This window comes from Macaca thibetana, chromosome 10 (assembly GCF_024542745.1).
Source record: "Macaca thibetana thibetana isolate TM-01 chromosome 10, ASM2454274v1, whole genome shotgun sequence".
Taxonomy (NCBI): Eukaryota; Metazoa; Chordata; class Mammalia; order Primates; family Cercopithecidae; genus Macaca; species Macaca thibetana.
This window is the reverse complement of record NC_065587.1, coordinates 27667400-27692178: the sequence shown is the minus strand read 5'-3', so window position 1 is coordinate 27692178 and position 24779 is coordinate 27667400. Positions and strand designations below refer to the sequence as shown.

At 55.0% G+C, this 24779-nt stretch overlaps 1 protein-coding gene across 1 annotated transcript; it reads left to right on the top strand.

The window, feature by feature from the left end:
* Nucleotides 1-772: 772 nt before the first annotated feature.
* LOC126929551 (glutathione hydrolase 1 proenzyme-like) lies at nt 773-23538 on the top strand. The gene is made up of 12 exons (XM_050745994.1): nt 773-1156; nt 10601-10756; nt 13873-14003; nt 14125-14211; nt 16027-16219; nt 16612-16769; nt 18400-18549; nt 19057-19193; nt 21971-22158; nt 22391-22518; nt 22619-22926; nt 23230-23538. Exons 2-12 carry the CDS (start codon nt 10608-10610, stop codon nt 23374-23376), a joined length of 1776 nt encoding a protein of 591 aa, XP_050601951.1. The 5' UTR covers nt 773-1156; nt 10601-10607; the 3' UTR covers nt 23377-23538.
* The last annotated feature ends 1241 nt before the right edge of the window (nt 23539-24779 follow it).

The window sequence follows — 24779 nt, the reverse complement described above, 5'->3', positions numbered from 1 at the left end:
GGCAGAGGTTGCGGTGAGCCGAGATAGATGGTGCCACTGCACTCCAGCCTGGGTGACAGAGCAAGACTCCATGTCAAAAAAAAAAAAAAAAAAAAAGGAATCTTCCCTGCAAATGGCAGTTGTGGTGTAGGACCTGCTCACACTGCATGGACACTCCTGCACTGGCAAATATTTACTGCCTCCTGCTTCTTGATTTGGGGCAAGCCCCCACCTCTGACTCCAGCCTGGGGAATAAACCGGATGAAGAGTGAGGTTAACTGTTAAGCCCAGCTCTGGGCAGGCTGGCAGCAGGCGGGCTGTATCTGCCACTGGCTTCGGTCTTCCTCCCTGACAAGGGGTGGGGCGGGGGGTGGGGGGCAGGCAGGGTGAGGTGGGGGCCCTGGTTCCTCTGAGGACCAGGGTGAGGTACTGACCCAACCAGCTCAAGGAGTATCCCACTTCCCAGGGTTCCCTCAGCAGAAATCTAGGTCTCTGTTGGAGGCCTGCTGGGCCCCTGCAGCCCCAATCCCAGCTCTGGGATCCTCACAATGTTTGAGGCACTGATCTGCAGTCCCCACTTCCTCAAGCAAGGAGCATGTGTCTAGCCTGTGAGGATGGGTACCTGTTGTGCAGGAAGGGCTGAACACCGTCCGAGGGCATATAGTGAGGAATGACAGCCAAGCTCCCGTGTGTGTGTGTGTGTGTGTGTGTGTGTGTGTCTGTTAATTACCCTATGAAGATTCAAGGTTCCTTCCTTTGGATTAAGCACTGCCTGCCCAGAGATGGCAGTGGGGAGAGGGTAGGGTGCCAGGCTCTGTCATCCTGTGGGGCTGGGTCCCTGAGACAAGGCAGAGGACAGCAGGATGTCTTAGCTCTTGACCATCCACGGACCTCCAACCCCTGTTGGGCCTGTGCCTGCATCCCCTTCTCTCCTGGCACCTGCCAGCTGGACATAACAACCTCTCCTCCCGCTTCAGTACAGCCAGTATTGTCCTGGGGCCACCTTGGCACCACAGGTTTCCTCCTTGGCAAACCTGCACGACGGCCTTGCCTGCCCTCCCCCAGGGCCAAGGTGCTGTTGCTGAACTGAAGTGGCGACTGAAGTGGGTCAGAGCTTTAAGCAGCAGCCCCAGTGCCCCAGGGACCTCCTAGACCCCCTGCCCAGAGCAGGCAGCAGGTAAGCCCTCCTCCCCTTCCCCTGCAGCCTCAGGGCTGGAGCCAGAGCTGGGAGGGCTCCCAGATCCTGACCATGTCCTCCCAGAGGCTGAGCCAGGCCTGGACACTGTCCCCTCGAATGTGAGAAGACTGGGCGGGGGGAGGGGGGAGGGAGGAGGGGATGGAGGGCTGAGCATCGAGGCATGAAAGGGGCAACCTAGGCAGTGGTGTGGGGGAGTGCCCAGAGCTTAGAGTCCTGTGGAAGGCAGAGAACTGCCCCAGCCCCTGCCTCTCATCCTCCACCCTCTGTGTCCCTGGCTGAGAGGTTCCTAGAGGACATTTTTCCAGCAAAAGAGGGAGGGTGGTGGCTGGGCCTAGATCCTTGAATGGGCTTTTCTCTGCCTGCTTGCAGGGCGCCTAGGGTAAATGGGCTCTTGGAGACAATTTCTGACCTAACCTGACTTGAACAGGAACCCCAGAGGCAGAGCTATCCCCTCAGGCGTGGGGGCGTGATTCCACCTCGCCAGCCCATGTGTTCCACATGGAAGGCTGCTGGCCCCTCTCCCTGGGGTTACCCTGAGCAGCAGAGCTGTGCTTGTTGAGACCCAGGGGGTGGAGGGATTGCGATATTGTCCTCTCAGCTCCCAGGGCTGATGTGGGAGCTCAAGGGCTTACCCTGGATCCTTTTGGGTAGCCCTGCCATCCCTAGGGAGTCAGTGAGGTCAGAGGTTGGGAGCTGGAGAATCAGGTAGGGAGGACACAGCTAGACCTCAGGCTCTAATGGGAACATACTAGGCTCCAAGTGGGACCTGCCAGGAGACAGGAATTGATGACAGCCACACCTTTGGCGTCTCGAGCCCTCTGCCATCCATGCAGTGGCCCAGTTCAAATGACAGGAACACAAGGTCCAGTTGGCTCAGTGGGCTGGTAGAGGGCTGTAGCCAGGGCTCGAACTGGCCTTGCACTGCCTCTGGTCCCTTCTCTACCCACCTGGTGATATTCTTCGAGCCTAGGAGGAAAAAAGGCCAGCTCAGGGTTAATGTAACCTCAGCATGTAGCTGGGTGGCACTGAGCCTCCTGGCAGCCACTGTAAAGAAGGACACAGAATGATTTGGGGGCATTCACTGGGAGGAAGGAAGCAGATGGATACTCTAAGGAGAGAGGATGTCCCCTGCGCTTGCTCTACAGTTACAGGTTGTCAACCTTCTGCAGGGCCAGGAATTGTCATGAGGCTGTAGTAGGCAGCAGAACTTGGCAGGGTGGGTTGAGATCACAGGTATAGGCTCAGGGCCTGGATTCAAATCCCCTGGGCTGCCACTTGTTGGATGTGTAACCACAGACAGAGTAAGGACCTGCCATAGCAAATTACACAACCCACTTCCGTGGCTTAAAGCAACAGAATAGTTCTGGAGGCTAGAAGTCTGAAATCCAAGTATAGGACAAGGCACGCTCCCTCTGAGGACTCCAGGGGAAGATCCTTCCTTGCTTCTTCAGCTTCTGGTGGCTCCTGGCAATCCTTGATCAAGGGGGCCAGTCCCTCCACACCTGTGGGTGGTTCTCGTCAGGTGGAATGAGAGACTTGAGAAAAGAAAGAGACACAGAGACAAAGTATAGAGAAAGAAAAGTGGGCCCAGGGCACTGGTGCTCAGCATACAGAGGACTCGCCTGGCACTGGTCTCTGAGCTCCCTCAGTATTTATTGATCATTATCTTTACCATCTTGGAGAGAGGCATGTGGCAGGACAATAGGGTAGTAGTGGGAAGAGGGTCAGCAGGAGAACATGTGAACAAATGTCTCTGTGTCATAAACAAGGTTAAGAAAAAGGTGCTGTGCTTTGATGTGCTGCTACATAAACATCCGGGTGCATTAAAGAGCAGTATTGCTGCCAGCACAGGCTAGCACGGCTCACCTCCAATCCTAAGGCGGTTTTCTCCTATCTCAGTAAATAGAACATACAATCCGGTTTTACACTGAGACATTCCATTGCCCAGGGACGAGCAGGAGACAGATGCCTTCCTCTATCTCAACTGCAAGGAGGCCTTCTTCTTTTACTAATCCTCCTCAGCACAGACCCTTTATGGGTGTCAGGCTGGGGGACGGTCAGGTCTTTCCCTTCCCACGAGGCCATATTTCAGACTATCACATGGGGAGAAACCTTGGACAATACCTGGCTTTCCTTCTGCAGTGTCTGTGTCCCTGGGTACCTGAGATTAGAGAATGGTGATGACTTTTAACAAGCATACTGCCTTCAGGCACTTGTTTAACAAAGCACATCCTGCATAGCCCTAAATCCATTAAACCTAGAGTAAACACAGCACATGTCTCTGCAAGCACAGGGTTGGCGGTAGGGTTACAGATTAACAGCATCTCAAGGCAAAAGAATTTTTCTTAGTACAGAACAAAATGGAGTCTCTTATGTCTACTTCTTTCTACATAGACACAGTAACAGTCTGATCTCTCTTTCTTTTCCCCACACTTGGGCTTCCTTGGCTGTAGCTGCATCATTCCAGTCTCTGAAACCATCTACCCTATGTGTCTGTGTGGCCTTCACATGGCCTTCCTTATTTTTGCAATGGGGTCTCACTATGTTGCCCAGGCTGGTCTTGAACTCCTGGGCTCAAGCAGTCCTCCTGCCTCAGCCTCTCAAGTAGCTGGGATTACGGGTGAGTGCCACCATGCCCAGCTCACACAGCCTCTTTGTAAGAAGTCTAGCTACTGGATTTAGTTTTCTTTCTAATCCCGTATGATCTTAACTAATTATTTCTATACAGACTCTATTTCCAAATAAGGTCATGTGAAGAAAAATCAATTTGAATTGTGTTTTTTGGCTGGACACGGTGGCTCACGCTTGTAATCCCAGCTCTTTCGGAAGCCAATGTGGGTGGATCACCCGAGGCCAGGAGTTGGAGACCAACCTGACCAACATAGCGAAGCTCCGTCTCTACTAAATAATAATAATAATAATAATAATAATAATAATAATACAAAAATTAGCCGAGTATGATGGCATGCGCCTGTAGTCCCAGCCACTCAGGAGGCTGAGGCAGGAGAATTGCTTGAACCCAGGAGGCGGAGGTTTCAGTGAGCCGAGATAGCACCACCGCACTCCAGCCTGGGTGACAGAGCGAGACTCCATCTCAACACACACACACACACACACACACACACAACACTACTGTGTTTTCCCTCTGTTGTCACAAGACAACAATCATCACAGAAGACTTCTGTGACCAAATGTGTGGATTCTCCCCACACACCCAGCAAGAATCAATTCTGCAGCCGACGCCAGCTGGTGTCTTCCAATTCAACTCAATTCTCATGCTGTCTACCTGGAGATGGCCTCAGAAACCACAGGTTGAGGGCTTGGTCCCACAAGACCACCCCTCATCCCACCAGTCACAAGTCTGGGCTTTGGGAACATCTGACTAATCGGCTTCTAGTTGGGGTTCCTACAGCACCCTCTTTGGGTTCAATTAATTTGCTAGAGTAGCTCACACAACTCCGGGAGACCTGTTTGTCGGTTTATTTCAAAGGACGTTTTATTTTATTTTCTCCTCAGACATACTTTATCATCACTTAAAGTCAGTAGCTCAAAGGAAACTTTAAAAACTACAAATAGGCCGGGCACGGTGGCTCACGCCTGTAATCCCAGCACTTTGGGAGGTCGAGGCAGGTGGATCACTGGAGGTCAGGAGCTGGAGACCAGCCTGGCCAACATGGTGAAAACTGTCTCTACTAAAAATACAAAATTAGCTCGATGTGGTGGCAGAAGCCTATAATCCCAGTTACTCAGGAGGCTGAGGCAGGAGAATCACTCGAACCCCGGCGGCAGAAGTTGCAGTGAACCAAGATCCTGCCTCTGCACTCCAGCCTGGGCCACAGAGAGAGATTCCATCTCACACACACACACACAAAGATAAAATAAATAAAGGCTACAGATAAACAGTCAGATGAAGAGATACATAGGGTGAGGACTGGAAGACTCCCAAGTACAGAAGTTTCTGTCCTGGTGGAGTTGGACACGTAGATGAGTTGGGTTTTTTTGTTGTTGCCCAGGCTGGAGTACAGTGGCACTAACTCGGCTCACTGCAACCTCTGCCTCCCGTGCTCAAGTGATCCTCCCCTCTCAGCCTCCCAAGTAGCTAGGACCACAGGCATGTGCCACTATGCCCAGCTAATTTTTTTTATTTTTGTAAAGATGGGGTATCTCTATATTGCTCAGGCTGGTCGGGAACCCCTGGGCTCAATCCATCCACCCACCACGCACTCCCAAAGTGCTGGGATTATAGACATGAGCCACTGCACCTGGCCATGGATGAGTTCTTGTTCCCCTTCCTGTCAGCCACCACATGAAGCTCCCCAAACCCTGTCATCTTGGACCTTTAAAAAAAAATTAGTTAAAAAATTAAAGACAGAGTCTCACTATGTTGCCCAGGCTGGTCTTGAACTCCTGGTCTCAAGTGATCCACCCACCTCGTCCTCCCATAGGGCTGGGATTACAAGATTAGAGACGCCAGCTGTCAGGTGGCTAGGTGGATTCAGTGTAAAGTCCTAGAAGATGCATTTTAGTGAAAACAGCCACCTGACAGCTGGCATCCATCCATTCAGTGAAGATTGTTGGGCACTGTGGATACTGTGAAGGAGGCAGCAGTAGCAGCTGGCCTGCAGAGTGAGGTGCAGTGCCGGAGGGCTTCAGGAGGAGGTGGCATTGTGATTGGTGTCTGAAGAGTGCCTCAGGCCATGACAATGGAGCCAGTGCAAAGTCCCAAAGATCAGGAAGGAGCAAGAGGAAAGGACGGTTCATATCCAGCTGCTCAATTCCAAAAAAAAAAAAAAAAAAGAGGAAAGGATGGGTGTCAGCAAGGTAGGACAAAGGGGGCCTTTGGCATGCTTTTTTTCCCAGTGGGGAAATGGAATGCTCAGATTTGCCTACTGAGTGCCCAGGCTGCAGTAGGGAAACAGCAGGGGGGCTGGAACCTATGATTGGGAGTCTCCGGGTGAGAGGAGTGGCCCTGTGGGGACTGGGGATCAGGTGAGGCTGGGAGTGGGGTGTAGAGGCGGGAGCAACTGGACAGGACCAGTGAGGATGCAGGGGCGGCTGCCCCGGGCTAGACACTGGCTGCCTGGCGGTTGGAGGTCTGGGGAGGCAGCTGCTTAGCTCAGGCTTGGGCACGTCCACCTGGCGCGTCTGAAACATTAGCCAGCAGGGGTGCAGACTCGTCAGTGAGAGCATTCCTGAGCCCAGCATCCAAGAAGTGAGGGAGGTCGGGAAGGTGCTGCTACAAGGCAGAGGGAGGTCCCCAAAAGTCCAGGTGAGAGCATGGCATGCGTGGAAAGTGCTGCGCCATTTTGCCATCAGTGAAGTCATGTGGGGCTGTGGGTGAACAGGTAGGCTTGCACGTACCACCAGGGAGTCATTGAGACAGGAGCAGGTTGGCTCTCCGAGAGATCAGACCATGGAATTGTGTCGGGACTGGGGCATGGACAGTCTCCCCCCACCTCCAACCTCTCCTTGGAGCTTTGAGACACTGCAGATAATTAGCAGGTGATGTGATAAATCCTACCTGTGGAGGGTGCCTTGGGCAGGGAGGACAGGGCGCATAGGAGGGTCGCCCTTTGGGCCCCTGCTCTGAGCTGCTCATCAGGAAAGGAGAGAAGCTCCTACAGCCCGGTGTCGGAGCCTGGCGAGACCCTGTGAGGCCTCGAAAGTAGCAGGTGCCTCCTACAGTCTGCGCGTGGCCATCTCAGGGAATCCACCCAGCAACTGTTCTAGTCATCCCTGCTCTTCAGGTAGGAGACTGAGGCCAGGAAGGGAAAGGCTGCTGCGATACCCACACTGTCAGTGGCTGGGGTTGTTTGAACCCAGAGACTCTAGGGCCCATGCCTCTGCCATCCTGCCTCTGGGTTTGATAGTTGGACTTGGTTCACCAAGTGCCAGGCCAGCCCTGTGGCTGGGTGCTCCCAGGCATGCACAAGCTGACAGTTCTGAAGGACCCACGCACTTGGCCGTGCTCCAGCCTGTGTCCTCACATGAAAGGTGGGTGCTGGAATAATAAATGCTGCAGATGGCACTGGGGGTGTTGGCCAGGCTCTGGGGGCACAGGAACTCTGTCCATGCCCACAGTTGGCCTGTGCTGACCTCCCTCCATCACAACTGAGTGGCACCAGCCCTTTCATTGAGCTGAAGTCTTCCTTCCATCCCTTCAGTGTGGTCTTTGTGGCTCAGAGAGGCTGTGGCCAGGTACAGGATCTGGGGTGGCCCCTGCTTCTCTGCTCTGTGGCCTTAGACAGTGGGCAGGATCTGAGGTCAGGCCCACCTGCAGCAGGTGGACTATTGCAACCTGCAGCAGGTATTACAAAGAGGCAAACTGGGGCTTAATGTTGGGAAGAACTTGCCAGCCAAACACAGTCCCACTGTCTTTGGAGGTAGTGAGCTCCCTGCTGGGCAAGATATGTAAGCCGACCTTTCTGGGATGCTGGAAGATCAGAGACCAAACATTTGAGATTCTGTGATCCCAATATTGACTCAAATGCTATGATGCTTGGATTTGAAGTCAGTTTCATTTAGCCAGTTTACCAAGTGTCTCCTTGGTGCAGTACACCAGGGGATATAAAATGTCCTGGATAATATTGGGTTTCGGGCTCCCAGGGGGCCCTGAGATGTTGTTCCAGCAGTTCTGGAGTATGGGCCAGGCACGGCGGGCATCTGGACCCATCCTGCATTACTCACTCATTGTGAGCTTCATGACTGCCGTTCGGGATGTCACGCCCCCATGCACTGCCCCCACCATTCCCCACAACATGGCCCTCACCATGGCCCACTCAGGGCATGAGGCTTTCTGGGTGATTCCTGGTACTCAGTGTGGTCAGTTTTCTGGATCTGACAGTGGGGTGGGGCTGCAATGAGATGCCAGTTGCAGGAACTGCTTTGCAACTTGTGTCATGGGTCACTGTCTTGCCAAGTGGCTTTGGGCAGGTCCCTTCCCCTCTCATGCTACAGGTTCCTATGCCAAGAGCTCCCTTCTTGCTCCACCAGGAGCTTGTTTTCCCAGATACAGAGGTGGGGCAGATCCCAGCCCATTGAAACAGACAGGGCTTTGGAGGCCACAGTGGGCCCATTTCTCAGAGGAGCCGTGTGGCTGGATGCTGAGCCGGGCACTGACCTGGCCCTTTGGCCAAAGCCCCCGAGGCAGTGTGGGCTGCTGGTGCCAGCACACAGGGGTGATAAGGAGGTAAAAGTCACTAGAATGGTGGGGCGCCACCCCCTGGGCTGTGTTGGCAGCTGTCCCTGGCTGGAGGCCGGCTTGGCCCTGGAACACTCCTCAAGGAACAAGGACACAAGAGAGCCAGCTCAGCCAGCCTCCACCTAGCACCCCAGTCAGCGCTCCCTTCTTCCCATGACCCCTGCCCTCTGCTCGTCTCCTGAAGCTGGCGAAGGCGCTAATGGGCACCCACCACGGTCTTAATGAGTGAGCCAGGCTTAATAGGTTACTGGGCCCGTGACACATTGACCAGTCTCCCAGGGATCTCAAAGTCCAGATTGACTTGGCTTTGAAGGTCTTAGCTCGGCCACCTCCTTTTCCAGCCTTGACACCTCGGGGATCAGGAAGGGCCTAAGGTGGTCAAGAGGTCCCCTGTAGCCCTCACTTCCTGGGAAAGGTTCCAGTTCCCAGCCTTCAGGGTCAGGTGGTTCCTTCCACCTGGCAGGTCCTCCCCAAATCCAGTCCCAGCTTGGGCTACATTCCCAAGGCCCCTATTCTAGTGTCTGCCCCTCCCCTAGGGCTCTTCGCTCTGGGGTGACCATACTGTCTCATGCCCAGCCAGGTCAGGGCTCCTTGAGAGAAGAATCTGGAGGGGCCAGGATTTGATGGGAGAATGAATGATGGAATGAAAGAAGGAATTTAAGTGAGAGCCTTTCTAAGAGTGACAATTCTGGCAGGTTGCAGACCATGTGTGGGCCTCGATCTGAGGGCTGAGAGGCTTGGGCCTGCCAGCCCTGTGGGGGCACCCACCCCATCTCATTGAATGGGGCAGAGCAGGTGAGGGCGTGATGGATGGACAGGCCTCATCCCCCTGCTTCTACTATCTGGGGTCCTCCATCAGCCTATCTGCTCAGAACGCTGAAATTGGGGGTTGAGGAAGGACCTTCCTGGATCATGTGACTCCCTTCAGCCCAGGTGAGGGGGGTCCTTGGAGTAACAGCTCCTAGAGCCCTGCCTGTAGCCCTGCAAGTTGGGGAGAGGGCCTGTTAGGAGAGGTATCCCTTGCCCTGGGGTCGTAGAGGTGATCTAGGCTCCTCAGACCTTGTGGGGTCTCAGATGTTTACATCTCCAACCCCTCCCGGCTTGGGCATCTGGCTGCACCCCAGCTCTGTGGCCTCATCTCCCAGGGAACCTTTGTTCTAATCTGTCTCCTGCTGAAACCCGGCCTCATTCAGCTCAGCGAGGGGGTGAGACTGGTGTGGGCGCACCCTGCAGAAGGATCCCACAGGTGGGCAGAGCCCTGGGTTCTTTATCCAACTGGGTCTGGGCTGGGGGGGCCTCTGTTTCTTGACTGATGAGTGGGTTTGAGTGAGGTATGCAGGTGGGTGAAGGAGGGCTGGGGGGAGTCACCTGACTTAGGCAAAGAAGCCCTTGAGACAGCTGTGGCTTCTTGGAATTAAGAGGGAAGAGTGCAGCATGGAGAAACTGAGGCCCGGGAGGATTTGGCAGCCCTGAGTGGGGGTGGGGGGATCAGCTCTAGAGTAGAGCCAGAGCTGTGATGGGGTTGGGGGACCCTGTGTCCTTGGGCCATGCTTATCCCACTCCTGGGCTCTGTGTGTGGCTGTGGATTGGGGTGGGACAGGGCCGGTTGTGCAAGGGGTCATTGCCCAACTCCAGGGGGCGCCTGCCACCTCTCAGCTCTCTATAGGGATACATATAGTTCTTTCAACAGGTTTCCAGCAGGTAGTGGTTATTAAATCTTACTGAAGGGGTGTTTTTTCTAATTCTCAACGCTGCACCACAAGGGTAGACAGTGTGGGAGACAGATTCCAACTCCAGGTCTGGGTGGTAAGCATCCGGTCCAGGGGTGTAGACAGGCCTGGGGAAGCCCCAGAGATCTGTGCGTTCTCATACCCAGGGGTAGTGACTCCATGCTGGGGGCTGGGCTCACCCTCAGGTCTGAGACCTCCTGGGGCCAGCTGACCTCAGTAAATGCCTTTTGTCTAAGCTTCAGTTTCCTGCCTGTGAATGGGGTTGGGGCTGTGCTCTGGTTTCACCCTTGTGGCTCTGGGGTTGTGGTGACAAAGCCATCAAGCTGGATTGGAGGATTAACAGGGAAACCAGAGTGGCTGCCGTGTCTACCTCTTCCTCATACTCCTCTCTCTGCTGCATCCTGGGAAGCTGCTCAGCTCAGCCTAGATTAGGCTCAGTTGTGGGTGTGTCTGAGGCTGGGCCTGACCCTGCTCCTTACCCCGTGGATGCAGCAGAGCCATGAAGAAATTAGTGGTGCTGGGCCTGCTGGCCGTGGACATTGTTGGCCTCTGTCTCTTGCTGCCCTTGGCCTCCAAGGAACCTGACAACCATGTGTACGCCAGGGCTGCCGTGGCTGCGGATGCCAAGCACTGCTCCGAGATTGGGAGGTGAGCAGGGCAGGGCATGGGGTCATGGGCCCTGGAAACCGGGCAAGTGGACCTGGACAATACCTCTGCCCCTGTAAGACTCAGTTTCCCCACATGTAAGCTTTGCTTGGACTCTCTCAGTAGCCTCTGGGAAGGGGACGGTGACCCCAAGAGCAGGGTGTGGGTCTCCTAGAACCCAACAGGGCCTCTTTTCTCAGTTCTAAGAGTCTCTGTCTCTTTGGATAAACTCCTCTGTTTTGTTGTTTGGTTGTTATTTTTACTTATTTCTATTTATTTATTTATTTATTGAGATGGAATCTCGGTCTGTCACCAGGCTGGAGTGCAGTGGTACAATCTCAGTTAACTGCAACCTCTGCCAACCGAGTTCAAGCAATTCTCATGCCTAAGTCTCCCAAGTAGCTGGGATTACAGTTGTGCGCCACCACGCCCAGCTAATTTTTGTGTTTTTGTGTTTGTTTGTTTGTTTTTCCCCTGAGGTGGAATCTTGCTCTGTCACCCAGTATGGAGTGCAGTGGTGAAATCTCAGCTCACTGCAACCCCCACCTTCCAGGTTCAACTGATTCTCCTGCCTCAGCCTCCCAAGTAGCTGGGACTACAGGCATGTGCCACCATGCCTGGCTAATTTTTGTATTTTTAGTAGAGACAGGGTTTCACTATGTTGGCCAGTCTGGTCTTGAACCTCTGACCTCATGATTCGCCCCCCTCTACCTCCCAAAGTGCTGGGATGACAGGCACGAGCCACTGCACCTGGCCTAATTTTTGTGTTTTTAGTAGAGACGGAGTTTCTCCATGTTGGCCAGGCTGGTCTCGAACTCCTGACCTCAGGTAATCCACCTGCTTTGGCCTCCCAAAGTGTTGGGATTACAGGTGTGAGCTACCACACCCAGCTTATTTCTTTTTTTAAAGGTGTAGTCTTACTGTATTGCCCAGGCTGGATTGTAGGGGAGCAATCACAGCCCACTGCAGCCTCGAACTCTCGGGTTTAAGTGATCTTCCCACCTCAGCTTCCTAAAGTACTAGGATTACAGGTGTGAGCCACAGCACCTGGCCTCTACTGTTTAGACTTCTATCTCGTGTTATATACAAAGATCAGTTCCCTCCTAAAGGCTTAAACAGAACAAATGTTGTGTTTTTGATTTTTTGAGACAGGGTCTTGTTCTGTCGCCCAGGCTGGAGTGCAGTGGCATGATCATAGCCCACTGCAGCCTTGAACTCTTGGGCTTAAGCCATCTTTCCACCTCAGCCTCCTGAGTCACTAGGACTACAGGTGTGCATCACACCTGACTAATTAAAAAAGACTGTTTTGGAGAGATGAGGTCTCACTATATTGCCCAGGCTGGTCTTGAACTCCTGGCCTCAAGTGATCCTCCATCTTGGCCTCCCAAAGTGCTGAGATTACAGGTGCAAGCCACCGTCCCCAGCCAGGAAAAAAAAAAAAGTTATTAATAAAATATAGCAATTTCCCTTCTTGCCCCACTTATAAAAGTCATATACATTTGTTTGCTTGAAAAAGAAGAAACTGGCTGGGCGAGGTGGCTCATACCTGTAATCCCAGAACTTTGGGAGGCTGAGGAGGGTGGATCACCTGAGGTCAGGAGTTCAAGACCAGCCTGGCCGGCCGGGCGCGGTGGCTCAAGCCTGTAATCCCAGCACTTTGGGAGGCCGAGGCGGGTGGATCACGAGGTGAGAAGATCGAGACTATCCTGGCTAACATGGTGAAACCCCGTCTCTACTAAAAATACAAAAAATTAGCCGGGCACGGTGGTGGGCGCCTGTAGTCCCAGCTACTTGGGAGGCTGAGGCGGGAGAATGGCGTGAACCCGGGAGGCGGAGCTTGCAGTGAGCCGAGATCACGCCACTGCACTCCAGCCTGGGAGACACAGCGAGACTCCGTCTCAAAAAAAAAAAAAAAAAAAAAAAAGACCAGCCTGGCCAACATGGTGAAACTCCTTCTCTACTAAAAATACAAAAAATTAGCTGGGCATGGTGGCGTGAGCCTGTAATCCCAGCTACTCAGGAGGTTGAGGCAGGAGAATCACTTGAACCCAGGAGGCAGAGGTTGCAGTGAGCTAAGATCACACCACTGTACTCCAGCCTGGGTGACTGAGTGAAACTCCATCTCAGAAAAAAAAAGGAAAAAAAAAAGAAAGAAAGAAGAAGAGGAACTGTAATCCCAGCACTTTGAGAGGTTGAGGTGATAGGATTGCTTTAGATCATGAGTTCGAGATCAGCCTGGGCAACATAGGGAGACCTTGTCTCTACAAAAAAGACAAAAAATTGCCAGAACAGTGGTTTTTACCTGTAGTCCCAGCTACTCAGGAGGCTGAAGTGGGAGGATTGCTTGAGCCCAGGAGGTCAAGGCTGCATTGAGCTGGGACTATGCCACTGCACTTCATCCTGGGTGACAAAGTGAGACTCTGTCTCATAAAACAAAGGCCAGATGCAGTGACTCACATCTGTAATGCCAGCACTTTGAGAGGCTAAGGTGCGTGGATCACTTGAGCCCAGGAGTTCTCGACCAGCCTCGGCAACATGGCAAAACCCCATCTCTACAAAAAGCAAAACAAACAGAAAAAATTAGCCGGGCGTGGTGGCATGTGCCCATAGTCCCAGCTACCTGGGAGGCTGAGATGGGAGGGTCAACTGAGCTCAGGATATTGAGGCTACAGTGATCTGAGATCACACCCCTGCACTCCAATCTGAGCAACAAAGAGAAACTATGTCTCAAGAAAAAAAAAAAAAAAAAGAGGCCAGGGCAGGCTGATCATGAGGTCAAGAGATCGAGACCATCCTGGCCAACAAGGTGAAGCCCCGTCTCTACTAAAAAATACAAAAATTAGCTGGGTGTGGTGGCGCGTGCCTGTAGTCCCAGCTACTCGGGAGGCTGAGGCAGGAGAATCACTTGAACCTGGGAGGCGGAGGTTGCAGTGAACCAAGATTGTGCCACTGCACTCCAGCCTGGCAACAGAGTGAGACTCCATCTCAAAAAAAAAAAAAAAACCAAACTCGAATGGACTTCTCTTCCATCCTCCGTTAGGCAGGTGGGCAGCAGGGTGTGAATGTGGGGCCAGGATGGAAGCCTGCAGGTTCTCACGTCTTTATGTGCCACATGGCAGGGACGCACTGCAGGACGGTGGCTCTGCGGTGGATGCAGCCATTGCAGCCCTGTTGTGTGTGGGGCTCATGAATGCCCACAGCATGGGCATCGGGGGAGGCCTATTTTTCACCATCTACAACAGCACCACGCGTGAGTGCCTTGGGAGAGGCGAGGGAGAAGGGCAGGGGGTGTGGGTTGGGCCAAGGTACAGCTGGGTGGTCCCTGGGCTCACGCGGCATGGGTCTGCCTGCCTACCTGCTTCTCCTTCTAGGAAAAGCTGAGGTCATCAATGCCCGCGAGGTGGCCCCCAGGCTGGCCTTTGCCAGCATGTTCAACAGCTCGGAGCAGTCCCAAGACGGTAAGCGGTCCTGCAGGCTTGGGGAGTGGGTGCAGAGCCGGCTGGACCACCGGGAAGGGGCCTTGCCCACAGGAGCCTGGCCCCATCAGGGTCCGGGGGCAGTTCTAGCACCCCCATCCCTTCCTGGCCCCATAGCACCCTCCCACAGTGAGTGGTCAGGACCATCATCACCAGGGTAAAGGGCCAGGAGCTTCTGTTATTTCTGCTGAGGCCTCCGGGGCCACCCTGTGCAGCACACGGAGAGAATAATTATTATGCTAGCAGCCCTCACAGACCAGGGCTCACTGGGGCCCAGGCTGTGCTCTGTGCTTTTCACCCACGAGCCCCTCACACCCCTCCCTGCTCCTTTGCGATACGGGATGCTGTGTGGATTCCCATTTTACAGGGTGGGGATGCTGAGGCTCAGAGAGGTCATGCAAATCAGCTGAGGTCACACAGCTGGGAGGTGGTGAAGCTAAAATTGACCCCAGGCTGTCTATACCCTGCCTTTTCAACAGGCATCCCATTCACTTATTTGTTCATTTGTGGGGATGGCGCTCTAGAGTGTGAGGTGGAGTCTCTCTTTTCCAGTCTGGTCTTCAGTGGAGAGGAGGCCCCCAAATTCCCCAGGTACCTGAGGGGAAGCCGCTGTCTATCCAGGGACACTGCTCAAAGGAGGCACAATAGATTGTGGGATAAAAGTTGGAGGATGGGAGCGTCTCAACAGCTCACGCCTATAATCCTAGTACTTAAGGAGGCCAAGTCAGGAGGACTGCATGAGCCCAGGAGTTTGAGACCAGCCTGGGCAACGTAGCAAGACTCCGTCTCTACAAAAAATGAAAAAAAAAAAAATTAGCCAGGTGTGGTGGTATGTGTCTATGGTCCCAGCTACGCGGGAGGCTGAGGTGGGAGGATCACTTGAGCACAGGAGGTTGAGGCTGCAGTGAGCCACGATTGTACCACCGCACTCTAGTTTAGTCAACAAAGCGAGACCCTGTCAAAAAAAAAAAAAAAAAGAAAAGAAAAGAAAAAGACTGGGTGCGTTGGCTCACTCCTGTAATCCCAGCACCTTGGGAGGCTGAGGCGGGTGGATCACGTAGGTCAGGAGTTCAAGACCAGGCTGGCCAATATGGTGAAACACTGTCTCTACTAAAAATACAAAAATTAGCCGGGTGTGGTGGCATATGCCTGTAGTCCCAGGTACTCATGAGGCTAAGGCAGGAGAATCACTGGAGCCTGGGAGGTGGAGGTTGCAGTGAGCCGAGATTGTGCCACTGCACTGCAGCCTGGGCAACAAGCATGAAACACTGTCTCAAAAAAAAAAAAAAAGTTGGAGGTTGGAGGGGCAGGGCACACTCACCATAGCAAGTCTTATACCTCAGGTGGGGATCCTGGGTGGTGCCCTTTGGAGTCTTCTGCAACATACTCAATCTTTGATTTTTTGTTTTTGTTTTTGTTTTTTTTTGAGACGGCCTCTCGCTCTTGTTGCCCAGGCTGGAGTGCAGTGGCGCAATCTCCTGTCACTGCAACCGCCGCCTCCTGGGTTCAAGCGATTCTCCTGTCTCAGCCTCCCAAGTAGCTGGGATTACAGGTACCCACCACCATGCCCGGCTAATTTTTTGTATTTTTAGTAGAGACGGGGTTTCACTATGTTGCCCAGGCTGGTCTCAAACTCCTGACCTCGTGATCCGCCTGCCTCAGCCTCCCAAAGTGTTGGGATTACATAAACCTTTGCCCCATCTGTAAAACGAGTCAGGGAATGTGCCTGGGATGCTGCCTGTGAGAGATTCTGATGTTCCCTACTCACGGTCGCTAACTGTGGCTCTCTCTCCCCAGGGGGACTGTCGGTGGCGGTGCCTGGAGAGATCCGAGGCTTTGAGCTGGCGCACCAGCGGCATGGGCGGCTGCCCTGGGCTCGCCTCTTCCAGCCCAGCATCCAGCTGGCCCGCCAGGGCTTCCCCGTGGGCAAGAGCTTGGCAGCAGCCCTGGAAAACAAGCGGACCGTCATCGAGCAGCAGCCTGTCTTGTGGTATGTCTGTGGGTGCGGCCCCCTGACACAGGCAGTGCAGGCACAGGCCAAGGACCCTGCAGGCCCCTAGCAGCAGTGGAATGGCCCTCTGCCTTCAGGACCCCGCACTGATAATGGGCTGAGGAGATGCAGACCCTTCCCACCACGTGTGGGGACACATTCTGAGGTGGGATCCCAGTGACCACTGTGGCTGGCCATATGTCCTGAGTGGCAAGGGACACTAGGAGGCTCCCGGAAGGGACACTGGGAGGACGAGCGCTGAGTGACGGGGCAACCCACCTGTGACAGGCGCCGCCCCTGTTCTGCTCCATTCCCCTGTGTCGGTGGGTGTGGGGGATGGTCTAGCTGAGTCCATCCCACCTGCTTCCTCACGTGAGCCCCCTCTGCCCCAGTGAGGTGTTCTGCCGGGATGGAAAGGTGCTTCGGGAGGGGGAGAGACTGACCCTGCCGCGGCTGGCTGACACCTACGAGACGCTGGCCATCGAGGGTGCTCAGGCCTTCTACAACGGCAGCCTCACGGCCCAGATTGTGAAGGACATCCAGGCAGCTGGTGAGTGGATAACCTCAGGGGTGAGGAACCCTGCAGTAGAAACCCTGAGCCGTGGCCCAGAGCCTTGAGGTCCACCAGTCCTGCCTGAGCCTGCAGCAAGTTCCTGGTGGAGGAGGGTCAGTGACTGGCCATGTGGGTCCACAGCTCCTGCTTGTGTCAAAACTGAGAGAGACCATACAGTCCAGGAGAGCAAGTCCCTGGTGGGGTAAATGCAGGTGCAAGCAAGAGCCAGGGCTAGGGAAGCACTAGAATACGGCCTGAAGATCCAGGAGGACTTCTTGGAGGAGGTGGTGGCTGGGCTGCAGATAATTTTGTTAGGCAGAGAGAGGAAGGGATTCCTGGCAGAGGAACAGCTGGGCTAAGGCCCAGGGAGAGGGGGCTTTGATTCACCAGGAGGGTTATGTGGATGAGGGTCACCTTGAGAGAGGCGTGGGGAAGGGGCTTTGTGGGGCAAGGGTCTGGAGCTTGGCTGTGGCTTTCTTCAGGTAATTTTTGTCACTGTTTCATGGAGGAGGGTGATTAGCATGTCGACCTTTACCACTGAGGCTGGAAATTAGCCAATACCCTGTCTGTCTGGAGCTGACTCCTGGAGAATTAAGAACCTCCCCCCCTCCCTCTATCCATTCATCATGGGAAGAGGCTGAGTGGCAGGGACACCGGCAGGAATTCTCCACTTCGAAAAGGCCCTCTGAGCCGGGCGCGGTGGCTCACGCCTGTAATCCCAGCACTTTGGGAGGCCGAGGCAGGTGGATCACCTGAGGTCAGGTGTTCAAAACCAGCCCAGCCAACATGGTGAAATCCTGTCTCTACTAAAAATCTCTCTTGAGCCGAGATCAAGCCACTGCAGTCCAGCCTGGGCGACAGAACGAGACACCATCTCAAAAAAATAAAAAGAAATATAGAAAAGGCCCTCTGAGGCCAAGCTTGGTGTCTCACACCTGTAATCCCAACACTTTGGGAGGCTGAGGTAGAAGTTGAGGCCAAGAGTCCAAGACAAGCCTGGGCAACATAGTGAGACTACAAAAAACATATTGAGACTCTACATAAATATAGTGGGGGTGGGGCTGGGGAACCAGAAAATAAAAAATTCAAAGCATACTGAAAAGAAATACAGCAAGACCCTACAAAAAAATTAAAATTTGCTGGGCGTGGTGGTGCCACCTTTAGCCTCAGCTACTGGGGGAGGATCTGCTGGAGGATCACTTAAGCCCAGGAGTTCAAGGCTGTGATTAAGCCACTGCACTCCAGCCTGGGTGACAGAGCAAGATCCTATCTCTAAAAAAGAAAAAAGAAAACACTGTTTGGCCACAGAAGGCAGACAGGAAGCCAGTAAGCGAAGCAGGCAGAGGGCAGGTGGCCCCAGCCCAGCTGTGGGGTGGTGAGCAGTGTCAGGGAGACAGGAGTTCAAGAGCGAGTGAGGTTCCCAAGGGGGTGAGGTTGCCTGTGGCCCCCTCCCAGGGCACAGTCCCACCCCTCCAGTAGTGCACTCTGTCCTCCCTGGTAGGTTCAGGCTTTTCCCCACCACTATGGTGCAGCCATGCCTGCCCCCAACACCACTGGTGCAGCTCCATCCTCCACACGAGGGTGCAGCCCCTTCCCAGCGCCCATTCGAGCTGCTGTCGCGTTGCAGGGGGCATTGTGACAGCCGAGGACCTGAACAACTACCGCGCTGAGCTGATTGAGCACCCGCTGAACATCAGCCTGGGAGATGCGGTGCTGTACATGCCCAGCGCGCCGCTCAGCGGGCCCGTGCTGGCCCTCATCCTCAACATCCTTAAAGGTGAGTGGTCGTGCCACAGCCCTGTGGTAGGACCCATGACACGCCCCACCCCTGCTGCAGCTCTGCTGGCCCCCATGCCACGTCTTTGCATCACTGAGCTCCCAGGGAGTGCTCCTGCGTCACAGCTCACCATGTCCTGAAGGAGGCAGTGCAGAGCCACAGGGCTGAAGTGGGCAATGCTCAAGGGTTGGAGGAGGAACAGGAGTCATCAGGACGGAGAGAGGTACAGGAGCTCAGGGCTGCAGGGCTTGGTCCAGAGGTCATCCCTGGTCCAGTGGGTGGCCCTGCCACTTGGTCATTGCATGACCAGAGCTGATGCGTGACGTGAGATCCAGGTTGGGGAGCCTTCACCTTACTTCACTCTCACCACAGCCTTCTGAAGCAGCTGCTGCTATTGGTTATTAAATGCTCCTTGAGGTGGGCAAAGTGGCTGAGGAAGGTGTTCACCCTCTGAGTCCCTCAGATCCTCTGGGGCTCAGCAACGTGCACCTGGTTCTGATCAACCAGGGTACAACTTCTCCCGGGCGAGCGTGGAGACCCCGGAGCAGAAGGGCCTGACGTACCACCGCATCGTAGAGGCTTTCCGGTTTGCCTATGCCAAGAGGACCCTGCTTGGGGACCCCAAGTTTGTGGATGTGACTGAGGTAAGGGGCAGAGGCTGGCCCACTCTAGGCGTGGGGCCTGCTGTAGAGGCATCAGGTGGGCTCCCCAGGGCGGCTGCAGCTTCACATATGCTTTATGAATCCATTCCTGCCACAAACTTTGATTGCGGGCCTACTGTGTGCTCAGATGGACTGGTCGGTGACCCCGAGTTGTGGCCTCTGCCCCACAGAACTGACAGTGTGGGGAATTAGTGGCCATACTCCTACCTCAAGTGCTTTGCACATGCTGTGGTTCTCGAGCTCAGTGCTGAGATGAGGAACGCATGGGGGCATTGCAGCCCTCGGGCATGAGGAGAAGGACAGGTGAAAGGGAGAGCTCCATGCTGGGTCCCTGTGAGACCCTGTCATATCCCTTCCCGCTGAGGATCCTCACATCCCTCCTTACCTACTGGGGTCCTTGGCATTCCCGGGCAGACCTGCAGACCCCTCCACACTGACCAGGGACCTCCCCGGAGGGGCCTCAGCTGCCCGGGTGGTGTCTTCTCTTTCCCCATGAGCATTCTGCACCTCTGACTCCTGCTGTAGCCAGTGACCTGGTGTCTTGTCTCTCTGAGGGGACAGGGCCACTACAGCGTGTCCCCTTTTAGCTAAGGCCAGCTCTTCCGTCCACTTGCTGGCTCAGGGCACTGTTCCTACAATGCTCCTCTCTGCCTCTGACCATTTACTTCTTTATAACGGATTATTCCCGAAAGAAAGGCAGCTCTTGTAGCTCTAGAAACTTCCATCTGCTGCCTCCTTCTGTCCTCTGCTCCCCTTACAGCAAACATGGCTGGGCTATGTCCTCTCTCCCTTCAGGGTGTCCCCTCCCCTGCTCTATCCCCATACCACCAGATCGCCACATCCAGCCTCAGTTTCCCCATCAGGCCCCACTCAACAGCATCTCACACAGCGCACCACACTGTCTTCGAGTTTTCATTTTGCAAATTTTCACACCTACGAAAATGTTAAAAAAATCCAAAACCGTCCAAGTGTCAATGTTCCCTTTCCCTAGAGTCCGCAGTGTGGACGTTTCTGCTGGATTTCCTCTCTCTCCGTCTCCACCCACGTCTATTGGGATTCGTGTTTTTCTGAGGGATTTGACAGTAGGTTGCTGATGTCACACCTCAGGGTGTGTCTCAAGAGTGAGACTTGAACATACCACAGCAGGATGCTGGGGTGACACAACCTGCTGTCCCTTCTCTTTACCTACAGTAGGCTCCCTTGGCTGTTTTGTTTCTGTTGTGTTTTTGTTTGGACACAGAGTCTCTGTCATCCAGGTTGGAGTGCAGTGGTGTGATCTCGCCTCACTGCAGCCTCAACCTCCAGGGCTCAAGCAATCCTCCCACTTCAGCCCCTACAAGCAGCTGGGACCACAGGCACATGCCACCAAACCTGGCCAATTTTTGTATTTTTTTTTTTTTTTTTTTTAGAGACAGGATCTTGCCATGTTGCCCAGACTGGTCTCAAACTCCTGGGCTCAAACGATCCTCCCACCTCAGCCTTCCAAAGCGCTGGGCTTACAGGTGTGAACCACCGTGTTCGACCTGTTTTGTTGATTTTTAAAGCCCGGGGCAGTGGTCTTGGAAGATGTCCCACATCCTGGATTTGCCTTTCTGTTTCCTTAGGGGCAGATTCAGACAGAGCACCTTGCCCTGCGATTGCTAATCTGTGGGGGTGTTGCTGAAACTCTCCTGAGGCATTTTCTTCAGCCTTCAGGGCCCATCCTCTCTGTCTCCTCCTTCACCTCCTCATCTCCTCCTCGCCACGGCCTTGGGGACCTTGGCCAGGCTCGTGGCATCCAGCAGCCTCTCAATGTCAATACCTCCATGTTCATCCCTCAGCCCGCCCTTGCCGGTGCACCCATGCTTATACATGCGCCCATGCTCTTCAGGTCTGATGAAGCATCCAAAGGCAAGCTCCTGACCGTCCCCAAACCTGCCCCTTCTGCAGGATTTGCCTCCCTAGTTGGTGCCATCCTCAATTCTTCTCTTTCTCCCACCCAGGCCATCATCTCTTGCCTGGTTGATACCCACAGTCTCCCCTTTGGGCTTTATCCTTCTCCCCCTCACAGCTCTCAGAGGGACCCCGTGAAAACACTCCCCAGCCTGCTCATTCCTCTGCCCAAAGCCTGCGTGGCACAGAGCAAAAGCCAGTCACTAAGGGACCTAGGAGGTCCTGTGGGATGGGCCCCAGCCTGCATCTTCATCTTCTTCTCCCCCGACCCCATTCACTCTCTGCCTATCGCTTACCAGGCTATACCGCCTGCCTCAGGGCCTTTGCACTGACCATTTAGGCTGCATTCCAGGCTCTTTTCACATGTTGCCTCCTCCGAGAAGCCCTCCCTGACCACTCTGCTCATACCTCATGCCTCTTGATTCCCCTTACCTGGTTTGTGGCTTCAGCAATTTCCCCGTGTGCATTTGTTTTTCTTGGCATGAGAGCAGGGACCTAAGTGTCTGTTCCCTGTTGATTTTCCAGTGCCAGGCATGCAGTGCGAACTCTAGAAATATTTTTTGCATGAGTGAATGAGTGATTGAATGTGGCAAGGGTCTGGAGGCTGAGGGCCAGACAGACATTCAGAGTTGCTGGAAGGCGACAGAGACAGAGAGTCAGACTGGTCATGCAAGGTGCTGGGCCTGCCCTTGGGCCCTGGGGAGCCACGGAAGGCTGTGGGTGCCAGAGGGTTGTGGTCAGAGCCACAGTCGGGGGCCTTCTGAGACCTGTGCCCCCTCCCCACCCTCCCTCCCCACCTCCTCAGGCCAACTCTTTGGTCTCGGCAGGTGGTTCGCAAAATGACCTCTGAGTTCTTCGCTGCCCAGCTCCGGGCCCAGATCTCTGATGATACCACTCACCCGATCTCCTACTACAAACCTGAGTTCTACACGCCAGATGACGGAGGCACTTCCCACCTGTCTGTCGTCGCAGAGGACGGCAGTGCTGTGTCCGCCACCAGCACCATCAACCTCTAGTAGGGGCTGCTGGGCCGCCTGGGTGGGACAGGGCCAGGGGCATGTGGCCCAGGGACTGCCCATTTATCCAGTAAGGTGGCTCCATCACCCCTTTTCCTGGTGGGAAACTGAGGACCGACCTTGGTAGCTTATCCTGGGCCTCTCAGGGAGTAAGTCTGAGCCTCAGTGGGTGGATAGGGACCAGGCTGGGTCGGGCGAGGTCAGGCGCTGTCTGACCTGGCTGGGCGGTAGCTTTGGCTCCAAGGTCCGCTCCCCAGTCAGCGGGATCCTGTTCAATGATGAAATGGATGACTTCAGCTCTCCCAACATCACCAATCAGTTTGGGGTGCCCCCCTCACCCGCCAATTTCATCCAGCCAGGTATGGGGTGGAGGTCCGGGGGTGGGGGGCTGGGGTGGAGAGGGGGGGTGTCCTGGGCAGGCAGCTGACCGGTATCCCCGCCTTCTCCCATCGGCCGCAGGGAAGCAGCCGCTCTCGTCCATGTGTCCAACGATCATGGTGGGCCAGGACGGCCAGGTCCGGATGGTGGTGGGAGCTTCTGGGGGCACGCAGATCACCACGGCCACTGCACTGGTATGTGTCACCCCTTTTCTCCCTGGCTCTGCCCACCCTGCACAGCCCCCAGGCCATGCTGATCATACTCCCATGCCCCAGGCCATCATCTACAACCTCTGGTTCGGCTATAACGTGAAGCGGGCCGTGGAGGAGCCCCGGCTGCACAACCAGCTTCTACCCAACGTCACAACAGTGGAGAGAAACATTGACCAGGTGCGCTGGGGGTTGGAGAAACTGAGTCACGGTGTGGGGTCCCAGGGCATCCTGGACTGGAGGCCTGGATCATCATGGAGTGGACAATGGTTGGTGTCCTCTCTCTGGTGCCTGGGCCATCTGGAGCGCCTGTGCCATGAGGGCCAAGCCCCTGCTCCAATGAGACCAAACAGGCCCCAACCTGCTCTTCCTGATGACCTGGCCTGAAATGGCACCACCTGGGCTGAGGCCTGTGACCACACAGGCATGGTTCAGGTGGCACCTGGAGCCCTGCTCAGGCTTCCCGTCTCCTCCCACCCCCAGGCAGTGACTGCAGCCCTGGAAACCCGGCACCATCACACCCAGATCGCATCCACCTTCATCGCTGTGGTGCAAGCCATTGTCCACACACCTGGTGGCTGGGCAGCTGCCTCAGACTCCAGGAAAGGCGGGGAGCCTGCCGGCTACTGAGTGCTCGGGGCAGACAAAGCTGACCAGCAATCCAGGGACAAGATACTCACAAGGACCGGGAAGGGGACTTTGGGGTCGTGCTTCCCTTGTGAGTGGCAGAGCAGCACAATAAATGAGGCCATTATGCCAGGCTCCAGGCAGCCTCCCTGGCCTGGCTCCCCACTCTTTGGGCCTCAGTGTATTGTATGTGAAATGGAGCCATCTGGCTGCGGAGGAACGGAGAGGTGGGATTCAGAGATCTTCACACTGCGGTCGCTGGAACTAGCCTCAGTATCTTCAGCATGGGGAGAGCCAGGCCCATGGCTGGGGGCCCAGGGAAGGTCCATGCCAAAGGCCAGGCCCTTCTTCCCTGGGCTGGGCAGGGACACTACCTAGGACCAGCCACCAGGGGGTGCCACGACCCTGGCGCTTTCTTAGGCAGCGGGTGGCCAGCTGATGCCGGGAACCCGGGTGTCTTCTCAGACCCGCAGGCGTCCAGCTCACCCAGCCGAGGACACGGGAGGTGAAGCTGATGTCCGAGGAGTGGGGATTTGGCAAGAGGCTGGAGCAAAACATCTTGGTCAGAGCCAAGCTCCTGGGGGGTTTCCAAGAGCAAGCCCAGAGTGAAACCCAAGCTTGTGATCCTCTCCAGAGGGAGGCCTGGTTCTCAGGGAACAGCAAATGGGAAGAGGTCCCCAGATCCCAGGGATCAGGGCTTGGACCAGCTGGGGACACAGACCAGAGGGAGTGGGTCTGGAAGGGAACAGCTAGACACAGCAGCCTTCACCATCAGCAGCCCCTCCCGGCCTCCCTCGGGGTCTGCTCCCTCCTCCGGGCACAGTTCCAACACCTGGGGCAGGGTTCTGGGAAAGGCTGGTGGGAGGCTGTGATCACAGCCCAGCACCTGAGTATCACCAGGGGCACTGGGGCCAGGGCCCAGGTGAAGCCAGGTCGGGGCTCTCCTTTAGAAGCCCCGAAAACCTGGTGATACCAAAGGGCCCACAGACAAACAGGGTTTTGTGCCTGCGGAGTTGAGTACCACCGGGTCTAAGCCCTGGAGGGCTGTGTCCCTGGGGCTCCCCAGGGGTGAGATGGAGGTGGGCTCAACTGGTGTACCCGTCACTCCTCAATCCTTATTTTATTTATTTAATTTAAAAAACTATTTAAACAAATAGAGATGGGGTCTCACTATGTTGACCAGGCTGGTCTTAAACTCCTGACTTCAAGCAGTCCTCCCATCTCGGCCTCAAAAGTGCTAGGATTACAGGGATGAGCCACTGCACCCGGCCTCAATCCTTATTTTGGCCTGAGAGGAAAGGCCGTGGCCCCGTTTGCAGGGGAGAAGACTGAGGCTGGAGGGGCAGGCCTTGCTCTGGGTTGCACAGCAGCAAGAGAAGTGGGAGCTGGCCACGAGGCTCCCTGGA

Coding starts and splice junctions, on each gene's coding strand:
- LOC126929551 (XM_050745994.1), top strand. CDS start 10,608: ATGAAGAAATTAGTGGTGCTGGGCCTGCTGGCCGTGGACATTGTTGGC. Junction 10,757..13,872: donor CACTGCTCCGAGATTGGGAG/GTGAGCAGGGCA, acceptor GCCACATGGCAG/GGACGCACTGCAGGACGGTG. Junction 14,004..14,124: donor CATCTACAACAGCACCACGC/GTGAGTGCCTTG, acceptor TTCTCCTTCTAG/GAAAAGCTGAGGTCATCAAT.